This window comes from Balaenoptera ricei, chromosome 2 (genome assembly GCF_028023285.1).
Source record: "Balaenoptera ricei isolate mBalRic1 chromosome 2, mBalRic1.hap2, whole genome shotgun sequence".
Classification (NCBI taxonomy): Eukaryota; Metazoa; Chordata; class Mammalia; order Artiodactyla; family Balaenopteridae; genus Balaenoptera; species Balaenoptera ricei.
In genome coordinates this window covers 100,620,023-100,644,306 of record NC_082640.1, presented here as the reverse complement: position 1 = coordinate 100,644,306, position 24,284 = coordinate 100,620,023, and the positions used below count along the sequence as shown (strand labels likewise).

The window sequence follows — 24,284 nt, the reverse complement described above, 5'->3', positions numbered from 1 at the left end:
AAAGTGCTAAGATGGATGTAACAAGGATATTTAATAGCAAACAATTAGAAATAATCCAGATGTCCAGAATACGATCTAAGAGAACACCATGTAGCCATTAAAACCGATGTTGACTTGAAAATTATTCATGCTTATTGTTAACTGAGAAAAGCAGGCTATTTCCTATCTGCACAGCATGACAGAAATTTGATAAAAATATGTGAACATGTATGTATATATGTTTGTGGGTATATGTGCAAAGAAAGGGCCTATACCAAATTGTTAGCAGTGGCTGTCTGCAGACAGTAGCTAGACACACAGGGCTTTTTTTCGTGTTCTGTTTTCCAGGTGTCTTTTTTTTTTTTTTAAATATGGAACGCTTCACGAATTTGCGTGTCATCCTTGCGCAGGGGCCACGCTAGTCTTCTCTGTATTGTTCCAATTTTTAGTATATGTGCTGCCGAAGCGAGGACCCAAGTGTCTTAACGTTGAATATTCATTACTTTTGTAATCAGAAACAAAGATATTAAAAGAATATTTAAATGCAGGAACAAAAATGCCTCAAAAACAATTTTAAAAATCCTGAAGGTGTCCCTATGTCCAGGACTTGCTCCTTTCCTTACAACCGGACTGGTCTGTCCTGAAACTAGCCCAGCACTGAGGAGAGTTTTTCTGCTTTGTCTCTTAATCCTGCTTGTCTGGGCCCAAGTTCCCAGATGTCAAAAGTGCACCTAGGTTTTTATTTATTTATTTATTTTTTGACTGCGCCACACAGCATGTGGGATCTTAGTTCCCCGAAGCGCAGAGTCTTAACCACTGGACCGCCAGGGAAGTCCCATAGGTTTTTAAATCTTTAGAGGTGAAAACAATGAATTAGCCAATGAACAACTTGAAAGCAGAGGCTCTGTGAGTGCATGCCTGGTGTCACATAGTATGCTGAGGACAGACAAGCGCCCAGAGACCAAAGGCCTGGCAAGTCAGGCTTTTGCTTCCCAGCCTCCTTCCTGGTCATCATCATAAATAGCTCCACAGCTTTCTAGACCCAGACCTTGGCATTCACTTCTGAATAGCTCTCGGCAACACACTTTTTCATGGTCCCCTGAAAACTCTCCACTCTAAAAGGCCCCAGACACAGCCTTCCAAGCTGGTCAATCCATTCCCACCTGGCTCTCAGGAAGGGTTTTTGCCCCTGCCAAAGCAGGCACTGGGACAGTAAGGCAGGAGACAGAGACAGGTGGAAGCGCACAAACTCTTTTTCTTCATTATTTAGCACCTATCAGCATAATTGTGACCTGGTCTGAGCTCTGTAACCTTAAAGCTACTGGTTACAGTATATGTCTTAGGGAGGTCCTTAATTCCCTCCCTCTATATCCTGGGAGTCCATCCTGATTGGGATTATTCCTGAGAAAACCTGAGACTCCCAAGTATCAATAGTACATGTCATACTGCAGCTCAAAAATACTGTACACCTACCGGGTCCAACTTCTTCCTCATCAGCACTTCAAAGTAGTGTTTTTTATGCAGCAAATCAAATATGTATGTCATCTCATTGTACCTTCCAATACCAGTGAGGAGACGCACCTACAAAGGGAGAGGGCAGCTTGCATCAGCATTGCTTGGAGTTCTCTGAGCCAGACCACTACCCCAACAGTTTGGTTGCTTTCAAATACCAAACTCTGGCAGGAAAAAGGGTTAATGGCCAGGCTGCCATGCTTATTAACTCCTTTCCTCCTTGCCTGTCTCCCCCCTTCCCATCCCATGTACCCAACAGGGGCCTTCTCTGGAGGATTCAGAAATGCTAAGTCATTGGGAAACCACTGGCTGTCCCCTCCTCTGTTGTCTCTAAACATGACTATCAAGTGCTGAAGTGCCATCCTCCTGGGCAGGCACTCTTCCTCTTCCCACCACTCCTTATTACAGCACCCAATGGCTTGCTCAGACACTTGGGTCAGTTTCAAGCCTAGAGAATTTCGGGGAGGTACAGGAAGCTTGAGTTGTCAGTTCATTTCAATTCAGATATAAGAGGCAGGTCTGACCCTTGTTTTGCAGGGGGAGTAACTGCCGTCTTAGCCCTCTAGAAAAGCTAACTGCTTGGTAAGGGGGTATGACAGTCCTGGAGCACGGCAGGGATCCTCTTTGATTTCTATTCCTTTGGTGCAATCTCTGATTTGGAGAGAAATCATAACCTGGAGCAGAGGGTTGAACTGCCCAGCCAGCTACCAAGTAGGTAGTGGTATCCAGATAGGCAAATTCCCTAAGACCACATCAGCTCTGAGCTGATAGTCTCCAGCCTATCTGTTCTATCAAAGGTTTCCTCAGGATGGAGGGTGAAGGTGAGGGGGTGACTTACCACCAGTCCATACTCCTCACTGGGGGCCAAGTGGTTGTCTGTGAGCAGCCGGGCGGCCTGCAGGACTCGGATGATGCCCTCCATGTGGCAGGTCAGTGTGAAGCAGTGATGAGCCAGGATCAGCAGCTCTGTGGCTGGGTGGGTTGGGCACTGGTGAGACAGGACTGTCAACCCTGGCTAACCCCTGTCTAGCTCTGTGCCTGGCAGGAGGGTCAAGGGGCCTGGGACAGCTGGGCCTGTCTGGAGAAGGCTCTCTCACCAGTCCTCTGAGATCCCTGACCTCACCAGTTCTAGCTCTGGGATGGCCCCCGGATGAAGTCAGTTCTTCTCTCAGTGACAGCACAGGGATTAACTCTCTCCTCAAAGACAGTCTGCATATAGAGACAGTATTTCCAAAAGGCTCAAAAAATGAGAACAAAAAACGCTAGCTTTCTAAAGATGGAGAAACTTTCTGCAGACAAACTGATGGAGTACCTTCCAATACAAGTCTGAGGGCATTCTCTGTAGCTGAGTGGAGAGTCTTAGGACCTAATCAAGTGCTATTTGATGCTCTGCACTTCTACAGGCTTTCTAGATTGAGATGTGACACACACAAATTTAAAACTACTATACACAATCACTATGAGCACAATTAAAAGGCAAACTGGGAAAAATATCTGGAATGCTGGAAGACAGAAGAGGGGTTCTCAGCCTTAATACATGCTGTGCCCTCTGGGCCTCTGCACCTGTGGGGCCCTCCCCAAACCTACTGGCTACTAATGCTTCTGGTCTTGGTTTGCACATTTCCTCCCAAAACCTTTGTTGGCCCCATCAGTATGCTTACTGTGAATTACACCCCTAGTCTGTGAGCTCCAGGACTGCTGCTTAACTTGTTCACCATACCCCTGATTTTAGAGTGCCTGGTACACAGTCAGTACTCAGTAGATGTTGCTGAACTGGACTGAGAAGAGATACAGAAGGCTGTTTTATTTATTTATGTTTTGGCCGCGCTGCACGGTTTATGGGATCTTAGTTCCCTGACCAGGGATCGAACCCGGGCACACAGCAGTGAAATTGCCGAGTCCTAACCACTGGACTGCCAGGGAATTCCCAGAAGGCTGTTTTAAAAATAAACCTATTCAACCTCTTAAAATCTCACGTGTTCACTAAACATCAGTAAAATGCCTTTTTCACGTCAAATTTGCAGAGTATAATGGGCTCCAGGAAATGATACTCTCACACACTGCTTAAGAGGGAGTGAGAAGTGAATTTTTTTTCCTGAAGTAAATTTGGCAATATATATATAAAACCTTAAAAATGGGCATACTCCTGAATCAGGAATTTGTCTTAGGGAAATAACCATGGATGTGCACACAGATTTGCCTATAAGCATGTCTATCACAATGCTTAAAACAGCGGAAAATTGGAAGCAATCTATAGGTCCTACAATAGGGTATACATTTTTTAATTACATACAAGAGAAATATTATGTAATGACTAAAAATTATAAAAAATTATATAGAATAGTGTCATGGAAAGATATTAATGACAGCATAGTGGTAATTATAAACAGTATACACAGTATAATGCTATTTTTGAAAAATAAAAACCTATGGACTTGCATAGAAAAAGATGAGAGGGACACATACTACTGAATGCGTACAGCAACACTGTGAAAAGTGAGCAGGCTTTGAAATCACACAGACAGGGTTCAAATGCCAGCTCTGCCACTTAACAGTTATAAATTAATCAACTTTTCTAAAGCTTCAGTTTCCTTCTTCTAAAATGGGGACAATAATAGCCATTTTTCAGGGTAATGTAAGAATAAAATAAGCTAAATATGCCAAATGTTAAAAGGTTACCTTTTTGTGTGATTTTAAATTTGGGGTTGCTTTGCCATATATATTTTCTAGCTTTTCTTCAGTGAACTTATGGCTTTCTACTAAGAACTTATAAACAATCCTGGAGGAGTAGGGATCCAGAGAAGGAACAAGGATCCAAATTGAGTTTTGAAAAGACTTAACCTCAGAAGACTTCTTAGAGACCTGCTTGGGCCCAAAACATGTAAGAAAGTGGCCAAGAACTTACTGCAAGACAATTCCCCATGGGGAACGGAGGAAATCTTATCCAACAACTTCATGCCTACCAAGGTGCGGTCTTGACACAGAGCGGTCAGCTGAAGAAACGTCTGGCTTTCCTCTGTTGGGGTGAACGTCTGCTTATGTCCTATACAGAAAGATGTGGAGAAAGGTGCTAGTTTTACCTTGAGAGAGATGAAAGGAAGACAAGAGCCCCAGGGCAGGAGGCCCACCCTGCCCAGGCCTGGGCACCAGGAGGTAATGATGAAGACGCTCCGGGGCAGCTCTCCTCTTGCTGGGGTCAAATATCTCAGGTGAGATGCCATCTTACGGGACAGCAGGAGCTCATTAGCTCAGAGAAAGGCACAGTTACTCTAATTATAATCATAAAACAATAAACAAAAAGCAATAACAACAAAATAAATGCAATGTGTTCTCCTCTTACAAGTGCAACCTGGCAACTTGAAAGGACAGCATACAAGATATATATGAGCATAACATCAAATCCTTAATGCTGGGAACTTGAGAATGTGGTCTGAAAGGCTGGGGACGCCTGAAAGGTAGGGCACCTGTTCCCTCTGATGGGGTCAGCAGCTCCCGGGTCACCTCTTCAGCCACAAGTTCAGCCACTGTGTCTGGCTCGAGGCCCTGGGTGCTGATGAAGGCTTGAGCTCGCTTGCATCGGTCAGGCTGCTGAGAGGCCAAGATTACCCGGAGAATGGCCTCACCATCCTGGGCAGCGACATCTGTGTAGGAACAGCCCAACTCCTGAGAGGAAGGCAGAGCCAATCCAAGCCATCATTAGGAACCAGGAAAAAGCTAGCAGAAGACAGCCTTTCCTGAAATCTGATGTGGACAGACGCCATGGTTTTCTGAGCTTAAAGATCCCTCATCCTGAGCAGGAACCTTAGAAGAAGCAAACACTGTTTTCTAGCCCTTTCTACTGCTTTGCCAATGAGGTGAATCCAAGCGAGAGAAAGGTTTGTCTTCAGAAAACATCAGGTGACTGATCTCTCACTGAACACTGAGCTTTTCAAATGTTATGAAACCTAAGGAAGTTGAAGAAAAGGCAGAGCCCCTTCTTTATTGTTCCCATGGCAGCAGGAACCCTCAATTTCCAAAGAAGTCTCTGAGCCTTGTTGTCCAAGGAAGGGCTTTTAGTGCTCGGCTTGCTTTCTCTCGTGCTCTTCCATTGCACTTAGAATCTACTCTTTTTCTCCCTCAATCAGCACAAAGCCAGAACAATTCCTGGCTGCTCTGGCTCCTGTTTTATAGTCATTACATTCCATTTAATTTTATTTTAAAACTTATTTTGGGCTCTTTCCCATATGGAAAGCTCACCACTATTCCCCAGGGATGGATTTATAGGGGCCAACGTCCTGACAAGAGCTCTACTCCCAGGTCATGATTATAATCTGAAGGGCTGACTACTGAGGGCAATGTCCAAAATCCACCTTCACCTTCTCCCTTCCCTCCCTCTCAGAGGGAGCTCCTGTGGAGACCCAGCCCTTTGGCACGTACCTTGGCAAGTGCATAGAGACAGAGGACCTGCCGGCAATAATTCTTCCCATGGAGGCATTTGCTTGTCAGAGTTTCCAGAGTAGTCACCACTTCATCACTGGGGGGCAGCATCACAAATGACTGACTATCCAAACTTGAAGCTGGAAGTAAATACAGGTCTGAGGGGGGCTTTAAGGGGCTTTTAAGGTCTCTCCTCAGCCCCCTATGACTCTACCTCTCTGCTCACAGCTTCCTTCACTGCACCTTGTTGACTCCCCCTGGGTCTGGGACCACTTCTAACAGGGCTCACACCCCACTTAAACTTCTTTCATTGCCTTCTTCTAGGAAATCCCCAGCCCAGGATACTTCAAAGACTCAAAGCCACCTAATGAACACTCTAGAGATCATCACCAAAGATGCCTGCCAGACTCTCCTCCACATACACTGCCTCCCAATTTCCCCTTATGTCAAATAATCACCAGGTCTACCTGACTGTATCTCCAAAACATCTCTCCAGTCACCACCTTAGTTCCAGCCTTTATCACCCTGCATCTAGAGGTGTTACTGTCTCCTGCCGCCAGCCTCCCTTCTTCCCCAACTCAATCTTCCAAACACTCAGCATTCTTCACATTCTAAAATGCAAATCATAAAAATCAAGGATCATCTGACAGATACCTTAAAGGCACGGTAAAATTAGAATCCATTCCTGATTTTTTAAAAAAAGCTCTTAGCCTAAAATAAAACGTTCTTAATTTGAGAAAGGGTTTCTCTTAGTGGAAAAAAGTAGAAAAGAATATTTATATAACACTGTTTCTAATAGCAAAAACAAAATGGAAAAATTTTAAACGTGTATCAGTAAATCATTGTTAAAAAAATCATAGTACATGACCTAACTGAGAAGGAAATCCAAAAAAGAGGGGATATATGTATACATATAGTTTATACTGTACAGAAAAGTGAATCAGCTAACACAATATTGTAAAGCAACCATACTCCAATTAAAAAAAAAACAGTACATTCATATAGTAGAATACCCTGCAGTTATTAAAAGAATGAGGTCAATCTATCTGTACTGACAGGGAAAAATGTTGCAGAACAATATAACCGTATTTTTGTAGAAAATAAATATTTGTGTGTGTGTGTGTGTGTGTGTGCGCACGTGCACACACCCGCACACATGTGCGAGCCCACACGTAGAAAATAATGCACGCCAAGCAAGTAAAAGATGTTATTCTGGGGAATTTGGTGGGTGTGGTGTTCAACGGATAAATAACTCACTTTTTACTTTATGCACTTCTGTATTGTGTGATTTATTACATTAAGCATGTAATACTTTTGCTTTTAAGACATTACTCTTTTAAAAATATGCTTTAAACACAAAAATATAAAAAGCAACTCAGACCATGTTATTCCCCTGCTTAAAATCCTTCATTAGAGTTTTCAGTTCTAGGTCTCTCCCACTGACCTCAATATAAAAGCTGGACACAGCGCATGCAGTGCTATATGAGGACTCTGAAGAGCAAATAGCAGCAGATGGATCGAAGATAACCTGCATTACCATTTTCTCCCCTCTAGGAACCTCCAGAGTGAATGCAACGCTGCCCGAAACCCAGAACCAAGCACTACAGCTCACAAAGAGAGTGGGCTCCAGGAGACATCCTCCAGAACAGGCTCAAGGAGCGGAAAGGGAACTCCCACAGCCCATTCTCTCTGGTCCTAGCTCCTAAGTAACCACTCGGCTGTGGTGGGAGGGGCTGCAGCAGCAGCTGGCAAGAGCCAAAACTCAGAGAGGGACCTTCTTTTTGGATCAGAGGTGCTCTGGTCCTAAGGGGGCAGAGTGAATCCCTGTTCCTTTTTGTATTATCCTCCTGTCAGCTGGCCCTAGATGCAGGCAGTCAGGAAAGTACATGACAGGATGGGGTAACTAAACCTCCAGCTTTGGCCAGAAGACTGAAAAGGAAAGCCTCAGGTAACCAGAAAGTACTTGGAAGACAGATTCAGGAAAGCAACACAATAAAGTTGTTTATAAACATTAGGGCTCATTCCTGGGCTTTGCATGTATGGATCTGATCCCGACCAACATATCAAAGACTTTGAGAACTAAGTCAACAGACAGACCACTACGCAGGTTGCGGACTGACCACAGGATGGCACATACAGGATGGATCTGAACAGCACCACAAAGAATTTGAAAACTGAACTGATGTTAGAACCACAGCCCACAGAAAGTACATTGGAACGTGTAGTCTGAACATAGTCTGAACAATTGACTGCTAAAAAAATATCAACATTCTTCATAGGATTTAAACAAGACACAGCATCCCATAACACACTATTCGAAATGTCCAAGATACAACATGAAGTTATTCAGCATACAAAAATACAGGAAGATCTCAACTCATATAAGACAAAGGAAAGACAAACGATGAAACCCAGCACTAAAATGACATAAATGTTGAAATTATCTGAAACAGACTTTAAAGCAGCTATTACAAATGTTCCAACAAGCAATTATGAACGCTCTTAAGATAAACAGAAAAACAGAAAGTCTTAGCAAAGAAATTAAAGGTATAAAGAAGAATAAAATGGAAGTTTTAGAACTGAAATTTAAAAATCACAGAAATTAAAAAAAAAAAATCTTGATAGCAGAATGGAAATGCCAGAGGAAAGAGTCAGTGAAACTGAAGATAGATAAATAGAAATTATCCAATCTGAACAACAGAGAAAGATTGAAAAAGACTGAACAAAGCTTCAGGCACTTGTGAAACAATAACTTTTGTTTTTGTTTCATTGGAGTCATTGGAGTCCCATAAGGAGAGGAGTAAGAGTATGGTGCTGGAAAAATATTTGAAAAAAATGATGTCTGAAAACTACCTAAATTTGATAAAGCTACATATTTAAGAAACTCAGTGAACCCCAAATAGCATAAGCCCCCCAAAATACATGTCCAGTCATGCTATAACCAAACTGCTGAAGACAAAAGACAGGAAAAAATCTTGAAAGCAACAAGAGAAAAATGCATTATCTACAGGGGAACAATGATTCGAATGACTGCAGATTATTCATCAAATACCACGGAAGTCAAAAGGAAGTGTCAGAACATTTTTAAGTGTGGAAAGAAAATAATAAATGTTCTATATCCAGCAAAAATCATCCTTCAGGAATGAAGGTGCAATAGAGACATTCTCAGATGAAGTAAAACTAAGAGAATCTGTTTCCAGCAGACAACTCTGAAAGAATTACTAAAGGAAGTCCTTCACACAGAAGGAAAAAGAAACTAGAAGTAAACTTGGAACATCAGGAATGAAGGAAGAGCAACAAAAATTGTAAATATCTGAGTAAATATAATAAACTACTCTCCTCTTGAGTTTGTTAAAATATATTTTCTGGTTGAAAACAAAAAATTAGCATTGTTTGATGAGATTTTCAGTGTATGTAGGTGTAATATAATAAGGCAACTAAGACATAAAGGGAGAGAAGTAAAGTAACCTACATGATGGTAAGGTTTCTACCCTTAAAATATAATTTTAAGTAGACTGTGAAAAGTTACAAATGTATAATGTAACCCATAAAGCAACCAATTAAAAAAGCTATGCAAAGCTATACAGTCAAAATCACAAATTAGGGCTTCCCTGGTGGCGCAGTGGTTGAGAATCTGCCTGCTAATGCAGGGTACACGGGTTCGAGCCCTGGTCTGGGAGGATCCCGCATGCCACGGAGCAGCTAGGCCCGTGAGCCACAAATACTGAGCCTGCGCATCTGGAGCCTGTGCTCCGCAACAAGAGAGGCCACGATAGTGAGAGGCCCGCGCACCGCGATGAAGAGTGGCCCCCGCTTGCCACAACTAGAGAAAGCCCTCGCACAGAAACGAAGACCCAACACAGCCAAAAAAATAAATAAATAAATAATAATTAAAGGTGCTAATAATTAAAAAAAAAAAATCACAAATTAAAATGGATGACTAAAAAATGTGCAAATAACCCAAAGGCAAGAAAAGGTTTCCTCAAAAACTGCAAACTACCAAAACTCACCTGAGATGAAAAAGATAACCTGATTAGTCATATAACTATGAAATAAGTTTGTAGTTAAAAATCTTCCAGGGCTTCCCTGGTGCCGCAGTGGTTAAGAATCCGCCTGCCAATGCAGGGGACACGGGTTCGAGCCCTGGTCTGGGAAGATCCCACATGCCGCGGAGCAACTAAGCCGGTGTGCCACAACTACTGAGCCTGCGCTCTAGAGCCCGCATGCCACAACTACTGAAGCCCGTGCACCTAGAGCCCGTGCTCCGCAACAAGAGAAGCCACCACAATGAGAAGCCTGCACACTGCAATGAAGAGTAGACCCCACACACCCCAACTAGAGAAAGCCCGCGTGCAGCAACGAAGACCCAACACAGCCAAAAGTAAATAAATAAAATAAATTAAAAAAAAAATCTTCCAAAACAAAAATCTCCAGGTTTAGATGGTTTTACTGGTAAATTCTACTGAACATTTAAAGAAGAAATAACACCAATTCCACGTAATGTTTTCCAGAAACACATTAAACTAGCATTACCCTGATGCAAAAACCAAAGACGGTATTAAAAAAAAAAAGTACAGATCAATATTCTTCATGAACATAAATGTAAGAATTCTCAACAAAATAGCAAGTTGATTCCAGTAATATATCAAAAAGAATAATGCACCATAACCAAGTGAGGTTTTTCCTGGGAATACAAAAGCTGGTTCAATATATTAAAAGATCAATTAATGTAATCTACTGTATTACTAGTCTAAACAAGAAAAAAAAAACAAAACACGATCATATCAATGGATGCAGAAAAAACAGGAAAAAATTCAACATTGATCCATGATAAAAACTCTCAGCAAATAGGGAACTTCCTCAACATGACAAAGGGTATCTTCAAAAAGCCTACAGCTAATATCACACTTAATGATGAAAGACTGAATGCTTCCTCCCTAAGATCAGTAACAAGGCAAGGATGTCCACTCTCACCACCCCTATCCAACATCATGCCGGAAGTCCTTGCTAGAGCAGTAAAGCAAGAAAAATAAATAAGGCAAATAGATTGGAAAGGAGGAAACAGAACTGCCTCTATTCACAGATATGATTATCTCCATAGAAAATCCCAAGGAATCTATAAGAAAACTCCTAGGATAAGTGAGTTCAGCAAGATCACAGGATTAAAGGTTAACATAAAAAATCAATCATATTTCTATATGTGATCATGTACAATTGGAAACATGATTATTTACATAGGATAAATTTCAGTGAACTAGCCACAAGTCAGAGAGATTCCCTCTAACTTTGCTACTTAGCTAGTTAAAAGACCTAGATGGGACTTCCCTGGTGGTCCAGTGGCTAAGACTCCGCGCTCCCAATGCAGAAGGCCCGGGTTCAATCCCTGGTCAGGGAACTAGATCCCACATGCTACAACTAAGAGTTCGCATGCCACAACTAACGGTTCTGCATACCACATCTAAAAGATCCCACATGCTGCAACTAAAGATCCCACATGCCACAATTAAAGATCTCGCATGCTGCAACGAAGATCCCATGTGCCACAACTAAGACCCAACGCAGCCAAATAAATAAATAAATAAATAAATAAATAAGTGCGATAAACTAGAGCTCTAGGTTTAAAAAAAAAAAAAAAGACATAGGTGTTTCTACTTCATTGACTAGTTAATTACCTAGTTTATGAATTACCCTTAACTTAGTGTAACTGGTACACCAAAAGGGACCCTTTCTTCCTGGAGAGAATGGAGAGAATGCCAACAGCACCTCACAGGACTCAGGGCAATTTCATCTCCTTCACTTACTGCTTTGGACTTTCCTTAGAGGAACGCCAGGTTCTTCTTCTTCCTCAAGCAGCTCAGCACTTTGTAAGAGAGCATGGATCTCTGGGTGCAGGTCATCTACACTAGCCTCCCCTGAAGCTAGTGCTCTGCAATGCAACACCAAGGCAACATCTTGGTTATAGAAATGAAAATATCGGCATACTCTACTTGCTTCATGCACACAGCCATCATCCAATAGGCGCCCAATCAAAAAGTTTAGGGACTCCTGCTCCTTCCAATTCAGTTTGTTCTCACAAGTGTCTTTGGATGGAAGGCCATTAAATTCTAAGTATTTTGATGTGTTCAGAGCAGCCAACTTAGAGAATGAAAACTCATTGGCTAAGCTTTCAAAGGAAAGTTCACCAGTAGTTGAAATCTGTTGAGAACATCTGGGGTCTATTTCCTCCTGGTTTCCCCTGAGGGTGTGCTGGGTGATGCGGCAGAGCCAGATCTGTTTCTCTAGCTCCTCCAGCTCCTCCAAAGGCACCAGGTCCTCCTGGGCAAGCCAGTGTCCTGCCAGAGTGAGCAGCAGATGGCGCTCCTCAGTGCTGCTTGGTCCCTCTTCAGCTGGGCACTCACATGCCGTAAGAGCCTGGGCTGAGAAAAAGGAAGAAGCTGCTTTGCTTGAAATGGAATTTTTCTTAAAATTCTCATGACATTTTTTCCAGAAGTCAATTCTTGCTTGTTTCAGGGACCACTGGTCAATGTGTTTTAAGGTCTGCATTTCCTGTGTTATCTGTGAAATTGAACACAGCAATTTTTAGCCTTTCCTGGATAAAGAAATATCATAAATGCTAATGCTCCCTCGGTATACCATACTTGTTAAAACCCAAATCAAGTTAGAGAACATGGGACTTGGCTACAGATGATCCTGGATATTTTATCTGGAAAGTTAAGGTATGAAAAACAACTCTAAATTTATCTAATTGAATGAGGTTCAAGAGGAAGCCACCTTATATTTAATTCTATTCAAAGTAAAATAATTGTAGCATGTCCTGTAAGCTAACCTTATATTAAAGGAAACATTCCTCAAAAATGGGCATTCTAGGCTCATTCATTTCTGAAAGTAATGTCTGTGTCGAAAGCGAAAAAGTATCATCACTGGTAAATCACATACCTCATTTAGTTCTGTTTAATGCTGGTTCAAAAAGCTAAGATTTTAAATAACTTAAAAGACTAATGATACCTCTTCAATTACCAAGTTGTCCACAGGTAGCTCCGCTAGTTCTGCTACCCTCCTGGCCAAAGCAAAGTATCCATCTGTCTCCAGTTTTTCCAAAATTGATCTACATTCATGCTGAAAATTCTCAAGGCTGTAGCTGGTAATAATTACACGATTAATGGCTATGGACGTATCCTTCAAAATTTGGCTAAGGACACACAGCTTCTTCACATCTGGACCTGTGCCAAAGAGAAGCAGATATAAGCATTGAATCAGTAAAATACTGCTATGGCATTTCAAGAGTAACTAAATATGAGGGGAGAACATATTTAACATAATAATGTAGTTAAAGGGAAAATAAAAACCGATTTTTCTACTCTGGTTGGCTGGCAGAGGAAGCCAAAGGCAACTCCTATATAGTAAGAACTATTAAGATTAGCACATGGACTCCATCTATAAATCTGGCTTTATATACCAGGCAGAAGTTGGTGGCCTACTATGTAGTAGCAACTCAGTTAACCTTGGGAAGATTTGGCCATTCATTCAGGTTAGTTCCATCTTTTTCCAGATTTTTCTCCTACCTTGAACAAATTTGTTTTTATGATTGTTCACTCATTCATTCACTGCAGGCATCATGTGGATCAAGACACAGAACTTCTAGGACAGTTGAAACTGCAGGTGGTCAACAGCCAAAGCTCTAACGTGGTACACTGTATTCAGAATGGAGCACCACTTGCTCCTCCAGATACCTATCTAACTTAACCCAGGGAGACCCAGCTAAGCACTGCCTGATGTCTCCAGGAAAGTCTCTCTCTCTTTTTTTAATCAAAGTATAATATAAGTGACTTAACAATATTATATCAGTTTCAGGTGTACAACATAGTGATTTGATATTTTTGAACATTACAAAATGATCACCATGATACATCTAGTTACTATCACCATACAAAGTTATTACAATTTTATTGACTATATTCTCTATGGTACATTACATCCTTGTGACTTACTTATTTTATAACTGGGAGTTTGTACCTCTTAATCCCCTTCACTTATTTTGCCCATTCCCTCACCCTCCTCCTCTCTGGCAACCAACAGTTTGTTCCTGGTATCTATGAGTTTGTTTTTGTTTGTTCATTCGTTCTTTAGATTCCACATATAAGTGAAATCAAACAAATTCTTATCCTTAGTAACATTAGGAATTCTCTGCCAATAATTTATGTGGCTGGGTTTGCTCCTACTCCCAAGTATAGTATGCATAGAGCCTACGTGTGCCCTACCATAAAGGAGGGGCATGAAAAACATTCTGTAGGAGCCTGCTCCCAATGCCACCTGCTGAGCTGTGCTCTGATTTACGCAGTTCCAGGGACAGTGAGACACCTTGCACAATAACCACCAGTATGAGCATACTGGGTTTCTTTGCAGGCATAATATAAAACATAAGTCTTTTAAAAAACCTTTCTTTTCTCTAAGCACATACATGATATACACGTACAACTATTCTATAAAAACAGAAATAATTTAATTATGTGAATAAAAGCATTATAGTAATGGTTAACAATGTAGACAATCCTTGTAATTTTTTAAGGATAGGGTTAACTCTGGCAAGAGAACAGGAAATTTATTTCTTAAGAAAATTAAAGTTACTAGAGACCAATGAAAGTACCTTATATTAAAAGGACCTACTGTCTGGTCTACGTAGTAACTGACAGTAGTTTATATACACTGCATTTTGGAAACACCCCCCTTCCCTTCTAGTCAGCAGCCCCACAGCCTACAACACGGGCATGAAGCCCAGGCACTCTGTGCCTGTTCTGTGCAAATGTGAGCTTTCCAGTTGAACATCTGTGAGTTTAAATGTGATAAAATAACCCTGGTAGTGAAAAATACCAGAATCTAGTGTAAAAGAACATTATCACTCAACAAAAACTTGAAATTATCAGACAAGTAGAAAAGAGGGTAAGGCAATACTGGTTTCATTCAATCAGCAACAAGCTTAGAGACTGCCAATGTCTGGAGGAATCTGGAAAAAATCGACACAATTAGTCTCTTAAAACCTTCAAAATGAATTAGGCATTCCTGAAACAAGTCTGTGACCTTGAACAATGATGACATGTTAGGGTTACTTGTCAAAGAAAACAATAATAGTGACAGGGTAGTATAGAGGCTAGCCAGGGGAAATCTGGCTATTTGCTTAGAATTAGTAGATAGTTGTATTACTTGTGTTATACCCTGTTGTGCTGTTGTAAATGCTTTAACCATGACTGAAGTTTCCTGTAACCTCTTCTTCACACACTGTTCTGGACTGTAATGTCTTATATCCTATGCATTTTAATTTCCTGAATGCCCTTCTAAAATATTTTCAGGATTAGGTAAGCTAACTTCTTAACAGCAACTTACCTGTAAGTATTGTCTTACCATCAGAGAAGAGATGCTCTATTCCAACAAACAGCTGTAAAAGCTTCCCCAGCTCATACTGGGTCCTACACTGCTGCAGCATAAGCTTCAAAAGAAAATACACATGCTCCTTCAGCCATGGGGCAGGAATGATAGCGTGGACCCTTGTGGCTGCCGTTTCAAGCTATGAAAAAAAAAGAAAGGGTCAGGGAAAGTGGTTTCTCAGGAACAGCAAATCAAAACCTCTGAACTTGGGAATGTCTAAGAAAGCCAAGGTACCATCAAAGGCATCTCCTATTACAAAGGAGAATGCTTATTCAGGTCCTTTTCAAACAGCAGTAATTTGTAGTGCAGCTCAGAGGAGTAGCAAAAATAAGCCCTCTTTGGCAGCTTTGTAGTTTGTCTCTTTGTGGGACATGCTGTTGTAGAGAGCTATGTGTGTGAAAGTCAAAAATGGGAAAGAGACCTAAAGACTGAATGGAGTGAAGCAATGCAAATACCGCCAAGTTAGGGACTGCCAAAGTAACAGTCCTGTGAGTGGCTGTGAAATTAACCAGACATGTTTCACTTAGCAGCTTCTTTAGAGAGGGGTCTAGTCCTGCCCTGAGTCCAGAAGATTTGAAATCCACATACGAAGACCTCTTAAAAAGACCTGCTTAACATTGCTGAGCTGGTTCTATTAGTTTGCTTGTAGTTTATACTATCATTAGAGAAGGATCTCAATTAGCAAGCCTGAACTTTTGTCATTTCAATCAAATGCTAAAAATATTAATAGGAAGATGACCCCAAGAAGCAGCCACATCAAGCTTGAATCAGAGCATTAGTTCTTTTTAAAAAATTTTATTTATTTATTTATTTTTGGCTGCGTTGAGCCTTCGTTGCTACACGCGGGCTTTCTCTAGTTGCGGCGAGCGGGGGCTACTCTTCATTGCGGTGCGCGGGCTTCTCACTGCAGTGGCTTCTCTTATTGCGGAGCATGGGCTCTAGAGTGCAAGCTCAGTAGTTGTGGCGCACGGCATGTGGGATCTTCCTGGACCAGGGCTTGAACCCGGTCCCCTGCATTGGCAGGCGGATTCCTAACCACTGCGCCACCAGGGAAGCCCCCAGAGCATTAGTTCTTAGTCTTTATTTACTTGTTTCCCTACCTCTATTGCTCTAAGAAGAGGGTCTATGGCAGACAGACGATGGAACTGGTTAAAGTAAAAAATATATGGAAGTAAAGAGCTCAGGTAACGACGGAGCAGCTGCACTGCCCCTTGGTTGGGGGCTGGAGCACGGGCAGACAAGCAAGAATAAGAAGAGACCTGGAAGGACCTAAATGTAAAATGCAAAACTATAAAACTCCTAGGAGATAACATGGGAGGAAACTTAGGTGACCTTGGGTATGGTGATGGCTTTTTTAGATAAAATACCAAAGAAAGAATTCATGAAGGAAATAACTGACAAGCTGGACTTCATTAAAATTAAAAACTGCCCTACAAAAGACAATGTCAAGAGAATCAGATGACAAGCCACAGACTGGGAGAAAATATTTGCAAAATACACACCTGATAAAGGACTGTTATCTAAAATATACAAAGAACTCTTAAAACTGAACAAAAGAAGACAAACAACACTATTAAAAAAATAGGCCAAAGAGCTTAACAGATACCTGACCAAACAACATACACAGATGGCAAATAAGCATATGAGAAGAAGATCCAAACCATACCATATGTCATCAGGGAAATGCAAATTAAGACAATGATATATCACAACATACCTAAGAATGGCCAAAATCTGGAACTCTGACAACACCAAAGGTTAGCAAGGATATGGAGACACAGGAACTCTCATTCATTGCTGGTGGGAATGCAAAACAGTACAGCCATTTTGGAAGACAGTTTGGTGGTCTCTTCCAAAACTAACATACTCTCACCATATGATCGAGTACTCCTTGGTATTGATATTTACCCAAATGAGTTGAAAACTTATGTCCACAGAAAAACCTGCACACGGATGTTTAGAGCAGCTTTATTCATAATTGCCAAAACTTGGAAGCAACCAAGATGTCCTGCAGTAGGTGAATGGATAAATAGACTGGTATATCCAGACAATGTAGTATTATTCAGCACTAAAAAGAAATGAGCTATCAAGCCATGAAAAAGACATGAAAGAAACTTAAATGCAGGGTGTGGAGTCAAGATGGTGGAGTAGGAGGACATAGAGTTCATGTCTCCTCACATCTAGGGCACCAACCAGGCGCTGGTGAGGGACCTTGGACACCTAAGGGGACGGGAGGAATCCCTGTGTGACCAGGGCCTTGGTTCCCAGGCCAGGGGTCAGGCCTGAGCTCCTGTGGTGGGAGTGCTGAGTCCAAACCACTGGACTAACAGAGAACCTCAGACCACAGGGAATATTAATGGGTGTGAGCTCTCCCATTGGTCCTCATCTCAGCACCAAGACCCAGCTCCACCCAACTGCCTGCAAACTCCAGTGCTGGACGCCTCAGGCCAAACAACCAGCAAGACAGGAACACGGCCCCACCCATCAAAAAAAATGAGACGACAAAAAAATATGGTACAGACGAAGAAACAAGGTAAAAACCTACAAGACCAAATAAATGAAGAGGAAATCAGCAACCTACCTGAAAAAGAATTCAGAGTACTGATAGTAAAGATGATACAAAATCTCATAAATAGAATGGAGGCACAGATCAAAAAAATACAAGAATGTTTAACAAGGACCTAGAAGAACTAAAGAACAAACAAACAGTGATGAACAACACAACAACTGAAATGAAAAATACACTAGAAGGAATCAATAACAGAACTGAAGGAGAAGAACAAATAAGTGAGCTGGAAGATAGAATGGTAGAAATAACAGCCAAGGAGCAGAATAAAGAAAAAAAAAATGCAAAGAAATAAGGACAGTCTCAGAGACCTCTGGGACAACATTAAACGCACCAACATTGAATTACAGGGGTCCCAGAAGAAGAAGAGAAAGAGAAAGGTCTGAGAAAATATTTGAGGAGATTATAGTCGAAAAATCCCCTAACATGGGAAAGAAAATAGTCAATCAAGTCCAGGAAGCACAGAGAGTCCCATACAGGATAAATCCAAGGGGAAACATGCCAAGACACACATTAATCAAACTAACAAAAATTAAATTCAAAGAAAAAATATTAAAAGTAACAAGGGAAAAGCAACAAATAACCTACAAGGGAATCCCCATAAGGTTATCAGCTGATTTTTCAGCAGAAACTCTGCAGGCCAGAAGGGAGTGGCAGGATATTTAAAGTGATGAAAGGGAAAAACCTACAAGCAAGATTACTCTACCCAGCAAGGATCTCATTCAGATTCAACAGAGAAATCAAAAGCTTTACAGACAAGCAAAAGCTAAGAGAATTCAGCTCCACCAAACCAGTTTTACAACAAATGCTAAAGGAACTTCTCTAGGTGGGAAACACAAGAGAAAAAAAGACCCACAAAAACAAACCCAAAACAATTAAGAAAACAGTAACAGGAACATACATATTGATAATTACCTTGAATGTAAATGGATTAAATGCTCCAACCAAAAGACACAAACTGGTTGAATGGATACAAACACAAGACCCATATATATGCTGTCTACAAGAGACCACTTCAGACCTAGGCACACATACAGACTGAAAGTGAGGGGATGGAAAAAGATATTCTATGCAAATGGAAATCAAAAGAAAGCTGGAGTAGCAATGCTCATATCAGATAAAATAGACTTTAAAATAAAGACTGTTACAAGAGACAAGGAAGGCCACTACATAATGATCAAGGGATCAATCCAAGAAGAAGATATAACAATTATAAATAGTTATGCACTCAACATAGGAGCACCTCAATACGTAAAGCAAATGCTAACAACCATAAAAGGGGAAATCCACAGTAACACAATAATAGTGGGGGACTTTAACACTCCACATACACCAATGGACAGATCATCCAGATAGAAAATAAATGAGGAAACACAGCTTTAAATGACACAGTAGACCAGATAGACTTAATTGATATTTATAGGACGTTCCACTCAAAAGCGGCAGAATACACTTTCTTCTCAAGAGCACACAGAACATTTTCCAGGATAGAGCACATCTTGGGTCACAAATCAAGCCTCGGTAAATTTAAGAAAGTTGAAAGCGTATCAAGCATCTTTTCTGACCACAACACTATGAGATTAGAAATCAATTACAGGAAGGACTTCCCTGGTGGTCCAGCAGTTAAGAATCTGCCTTCCAATGAGGGGACGCAGGTTCAATCCCTGGTCAGGGAACTAAGATCCCATATGCCGCAGGGCAACTAAGTCTGTGCGCCACAACTACTGAGCCCCCATGCTCTAGAGACCCTGTGCCACAACTAGAGACCCCACATGTCACAACTACTGAGGCCACGTGTTCTGGATCCTGCATGCCACAATTAGAGAGCCTGTGTGCTCTGGAGCCAGCGCAACACAACTAGAGAGCCTGTGCACCACAACTACCGGGCCTGCGTGCTCTGGAGCCCGTGCACCACAACTAGAGAGCCCACACGCCACAACTAGAGAGCCCACACACTGCAATAAAGAGCCCGCACGCTGCACCTAAGACCCGATGCAGCCAAATAAATAAATAAATATTTTTAAAAAAGAAATCAATTACAGGAAAAAAACTATAAAACACACAAACACATGGAGGCTAAACAATACGCTACTAAATAACCAAGAGATCACTGAAGAAATCAAAGAGGAAATAAAAGAATACATAGAAACAAATGACAATGAAAACACAACAACCCAAAACCTATGGGACACAGCAAAAGCAGTTCTAAAAGGGAAGTTTATAGCAATTCAATCTCACCTGAAGAAACAAGAAAAATCTCAAACAATCTAACCTTACATCTAAAGCAACTGCAGAAAGAAGAACAAAAAAACCCCTAGAGTTAGTAGAAGGAAAGAAATCATAAAGATCAGAGCAGAAATAAATGCAACAGAAACAAAGAAAACAATAGCAAAGATCAATAAAACTAAAAGTTGGTTCTTTGAGAAGATAAACAAAATTGATAAACCTTAAGCCAGACTCATCAAGAAAAAAAGGGAGGGACTTCCCTGGTGGTGCAGTGGTTAAGACTCCACGTTCCCAATGCAGGGGGCCTGGCTTCGATCCCTGGTCAGGGAACTAGATCCCACATGCATGCTGCAACCAAGAGTTTGCATGCCACAACTAAGGAGCCGGCTAGCTGCAACTAAGGAGCCCATGAGCTGAAACAAAGGAGCCCATGTGCTGCAACCATGGAGCTGGTGAGCCATAACTAAGGCGCCCACATGCCACAACTAAGGAGCCCACCAGCTGCAATTAAGACCCAGTGCAACCAAATAAATAAATATTTTTTAAAAAAGGAGAGGATTCAAATCAGTAAAATTAGAAATGAGAAAAGGAGAAATTACAACTGACACTGCAGTAGTACAAAGGATCATAAGAGACTACTTACTACAAGCAACTATATGTCAATAAAATGGACAACCTGGAAGAAATGGACAAATTCTTAGAAAGGTATAACCTTCCAAGACTGAACCAGGAAGAAATAGAAAATATGAACAGACCAATCACAAGTAATGAAATTGAAACTGTGACTAAAAATCTTCCAACAAATAAAAGCCCAGGACCAGATGGCTTCACAGGTGAATTCTATCAAACATTTAGAGAAGAGCTCACACCCATCCTTCTCAAACTCTTCCAAAAAACTGTGGAGGAAGGATCACTCCCAAACTCATTCTATGAGGCCACCATCACCCTGATACCAAAACCAGAAAAAGATACTACAAAAAAAAAGGAAATTACAGACCAATATCACTCATCAATATAGATGCAAAAATCCTCAACAAAATACTAGCAAACAGAATCCAACAACACATTAAAAGGATCATACACCATGATCAAGTGGGATTTATCCCCAGATGCAAGGATTCTTCAATATATGCAAATCAATCAATGTGATACACCATATAAACAAATTGAAGAATAAAAACCATATGATCATCTCAATAGATGCAGAAAAAGCTTTTGACAAAATTCAACACCCATTTATGATAAAAACTCTCCAGAAAGTGGGCACAGGCACTACCTCAACATAATAAAGGCCATGTATGACAAACCCACAGCAAACATCATTCTCAATGGTGAAAAACTGAAAGCATTTCCTCTAAGATCAGGAACAAGACAAGGATGTCCACTCTCACCACTATTATTCAACATAGTTTTGGAAGTCCTAGCCACAGCAATCAGAGAAGAAAAAGAAATACAAATTGGAAAAGAAGAAGTAAAACTGTCACTGTTTGCAGATGACATGATACTATTCATAGAGAATCCTAAAGATGCCACCAGAAAACTAGTAGAGCTAATCAATGAATTTGGTAAAGTTGCAGGATACAAAATTAAGGCACAGAAATCTCTTGCATTCCTATACGCTAATGATGAAAAATCTGAAAGAGAAATTAAGGAAACACTCCCATTTACCATTGCAACAAAAAGAATAAAATACCTAGGAATAAACCTACCTAGGGAGACAAAAGACCTGTATGCAGAAAACTATAAGACACTGATGAAAGAAATTAAAGATGATGCAAACAGATGGAGAGATATACCATGTTCTTGGATTGGAAGAATCAATATTGTGAAAATGACTATATTACCCAAAGCAATCTACAGATTCAATGCAATCCCTATCAAATTACCAATGGCACTTTTTATGGAACTAGAACAAAAAACCTTAAAATTTGTATGGAGTCACAAAAGACCCCGAATATCCAAAGTGGTCTTGAGGGAAAAAAACCGAGTTGGAGGAATCAGGCTCCCTGACTTCAGACTATACTACAAAGCTACAGTAACCAAGATACTATGATACTGGCACAAAAACAGAAATATAGATCAATGGTACAGGATAGAAAGCCCAGAGATTAACCCACATACCTATGGTCACCTAATCTATGCCAAAGGAGGCAAGAATATACAGTGGAGAAAAGACAGTCTCTTCAATAAGTGGTGCTGGGAAAACTGGACAGCTACATGTAAACGAATGAAATTAGAACACTCCCTAACACCATACACAAAAATAAACTGAAAATGGATTAAAGGCCTAAATGTAATACTGGACATTATAATACTCTTACAGGATAACACAGGAAAAACACTTTTTGACATAAATCACAGCAAGATCTTTTTTGACTCACCTCCTAGAGAAATGGAAATAAAAACAAAAATAAACAAATGGGACCTAATGAAACTTAAAAGCTTCTGCACAGCAAAGGAAACCATAAACAAGACGAAAAGACAACCCTCAAAATGGGAGAAAATATTTGCAAATGAAGCAACTGACAAAGGATTAATCTCCAAAATATACAAACATCTCATGCAGCTCAATATCAAAACAACAAACCCAATCAAAAAATGGGCAGAAGACCTAAATAGACATTTCTCCAAAGAACACATACAGATGGCCAAGAGGCACATGAAAAGATGCTCAACATTACTAATTATTAGAGAAATGCAAGTCAAAACTACAGTGAGGTATCACCTCCCAATCAGAATGGCCATCATCAAAAAATCTACAAACAATAAATGCTGGAGAGGGTGTGGAGAAAAGGGAACCCTCCTGCACTGCTGGTGGGAATGTAAATTGATACAGCCACTATGGAGAACAGTATAGAGTTTCCGTAAAAAACTGAAATTAGGGGCTTCCCTGGTGGCGCAGTGGTTGAGAGTCTGCCTGCCAATGCAGGGGACACGGGTTCGAGTCCTGGTCTGGGAAAATCCCACGTGCCGCAGAGCAACTAGGCCCGTGAGCCACAATTACTGAGCCTGCGCGTCTGGAGCCTGTGCTCCGCAACAGGAGAGGCCGCGATAGTGAGAGGCCCGCGCACCGCGATGAAGAGTGGCCCCCGCTTGCCGCAACTGGACAAAGCCCTCGCACAGAAACGAAGACCTAACACAGCCATAAATAAATAAATAAATTAAAAAAAAAAAAAAAAACTGAAATTAGAACTACCATTTTTTAGCAATAAAGTGTTTTTAAATTAAGGTATGTATATATATATTTTTAGACATAACACTACTGCACCCTTAACAGACTACAGTATAGTGTAAACATAACTTTTTAAAAAAGATTTATTTATTTATTTTTTAATTAATTTATTTTATTTTATTTATTTATTTTTTATTTATGGCTGTGTTGGGTCTTTGTTTCTGTGCGAGGGCTTTCTCCAGTTGCGGCAAGCGGGGGCCACTCTTCATTGCGGTGCGCAGGCCTCTCACTATCGCGGCCTCTCTTGTTGCGGAGCACAGGCTCCAGACGCGCAGGCTCAGTAATTGTGGCTCACGGGCCTAGTTGCTCCGCGGCATGTGGGATCTTCCCAGACCAGGGCTCGAACCCGTGTCCCCTGCATTGGCAGGCAGATTCTCAACCACTGCGCCACCAGGGAAGCCCTAAACATAACTTTTATATGCACCGGGAAACCAAAAAATCTATGTGACTCACTTTATTGCGATATTCACTTTATTGTGGTGGTCTGGAACTGAACCTGCAATATCTCAAAGGTATGCCCGTACTCTGCTTACAATAATGGACAGAATAACCTGACAGGAGACAAGTAAGGAAATAGAGGACTTCACACAATAAACCAATTAGATCTAACAGACATACACAGAACACTCTCCCAACAACAATAAAAAACACATTCTTCTCGAGTTCACATGGCATATTTTCCAGGAGAGAACATATGTTAACTGCAATTAAGTCTCACATATTTTAAAAGACAGATATCATATGAAGTATCTTCTCTGACTACAATGGGATGATGTTAGAAGTCAATAACAAAAGGAAAACTGGAAAACTGACAAAATTGTGGAAATTAAACAACACATTTTTAAAGAAAGAAGACTCAAATTACTAAATCAGAAATGAAAGTGGGGACATTACTACCTATTCTACAGAAATAAAAAGGATTATAAGAGAGTA

The 24,284-nt window shown here is 40.9% G+C and overlaps 1 protein-coding gene and 1 non-coding gene across 7 annotated transcripts in view; both read right to left on the bottom strand.

Moving 5' to 3' along the window:
• Window positions 1-24,284, bottom strand: part of SPG11 (SPG11 vesicle trafficking associated, spatacsin) — a 103,753-nt gene that overhangs the window by 18,545 nt on the left and 60,924 nt on the right. For 3 of the 6 annotated variants that reach the window (XM_059913396.1, XM_059913395.1, XM_059913394.1), the window contains exons 28-35: window positions 15,304-15,466; window positions 12,913-13,127; window positions 11,709-12,462; window positions 5,908-6,047; window positions 4,956-5,154; window positions 4,397-4,534; window positions 2,330-2,463; window positions 1,453-1,560 (exon numbers count right to left, since the gene is read on the bottom strand). In XM_059913396.1, the coding sequence (XP_059769379.1) occupies window positions 1,453-1,560; window positions 2,330-2,463; window positions 4,397-4,534; window positions 4,956-5,154; window positions 5,908-6,047; window positions 11,709-12,462; window positions 12,913-13,127; window positions 15,304-15,466 (1,851 nt within the window). Of the gene's footprint in view, window positions 1-1,452; window positions 1,561-2,329; window positions 2,464-4,396; window positions 4,535-4,955; window positions 5,155-5,907; window positions 6,048-11,708; window positions 12,463-12,912; window positions 13,128-15,303; window positions 15,467-24,284 lie in introns of those variants that run through there. The other 3 variants (XM_059913397.1, XM_059913400.1, XM_059913398.1) reach the window with 3 other exon arrangements.
• LOC132361058 (U6 spliceosomal RNA) lies at window positions 345-452 on the bottom strand. The gene has a single exon (XR_009501373.1). It is a non-coding gene; the product is annotated as a U6 spliceosomal RNA (small nuclear RNA).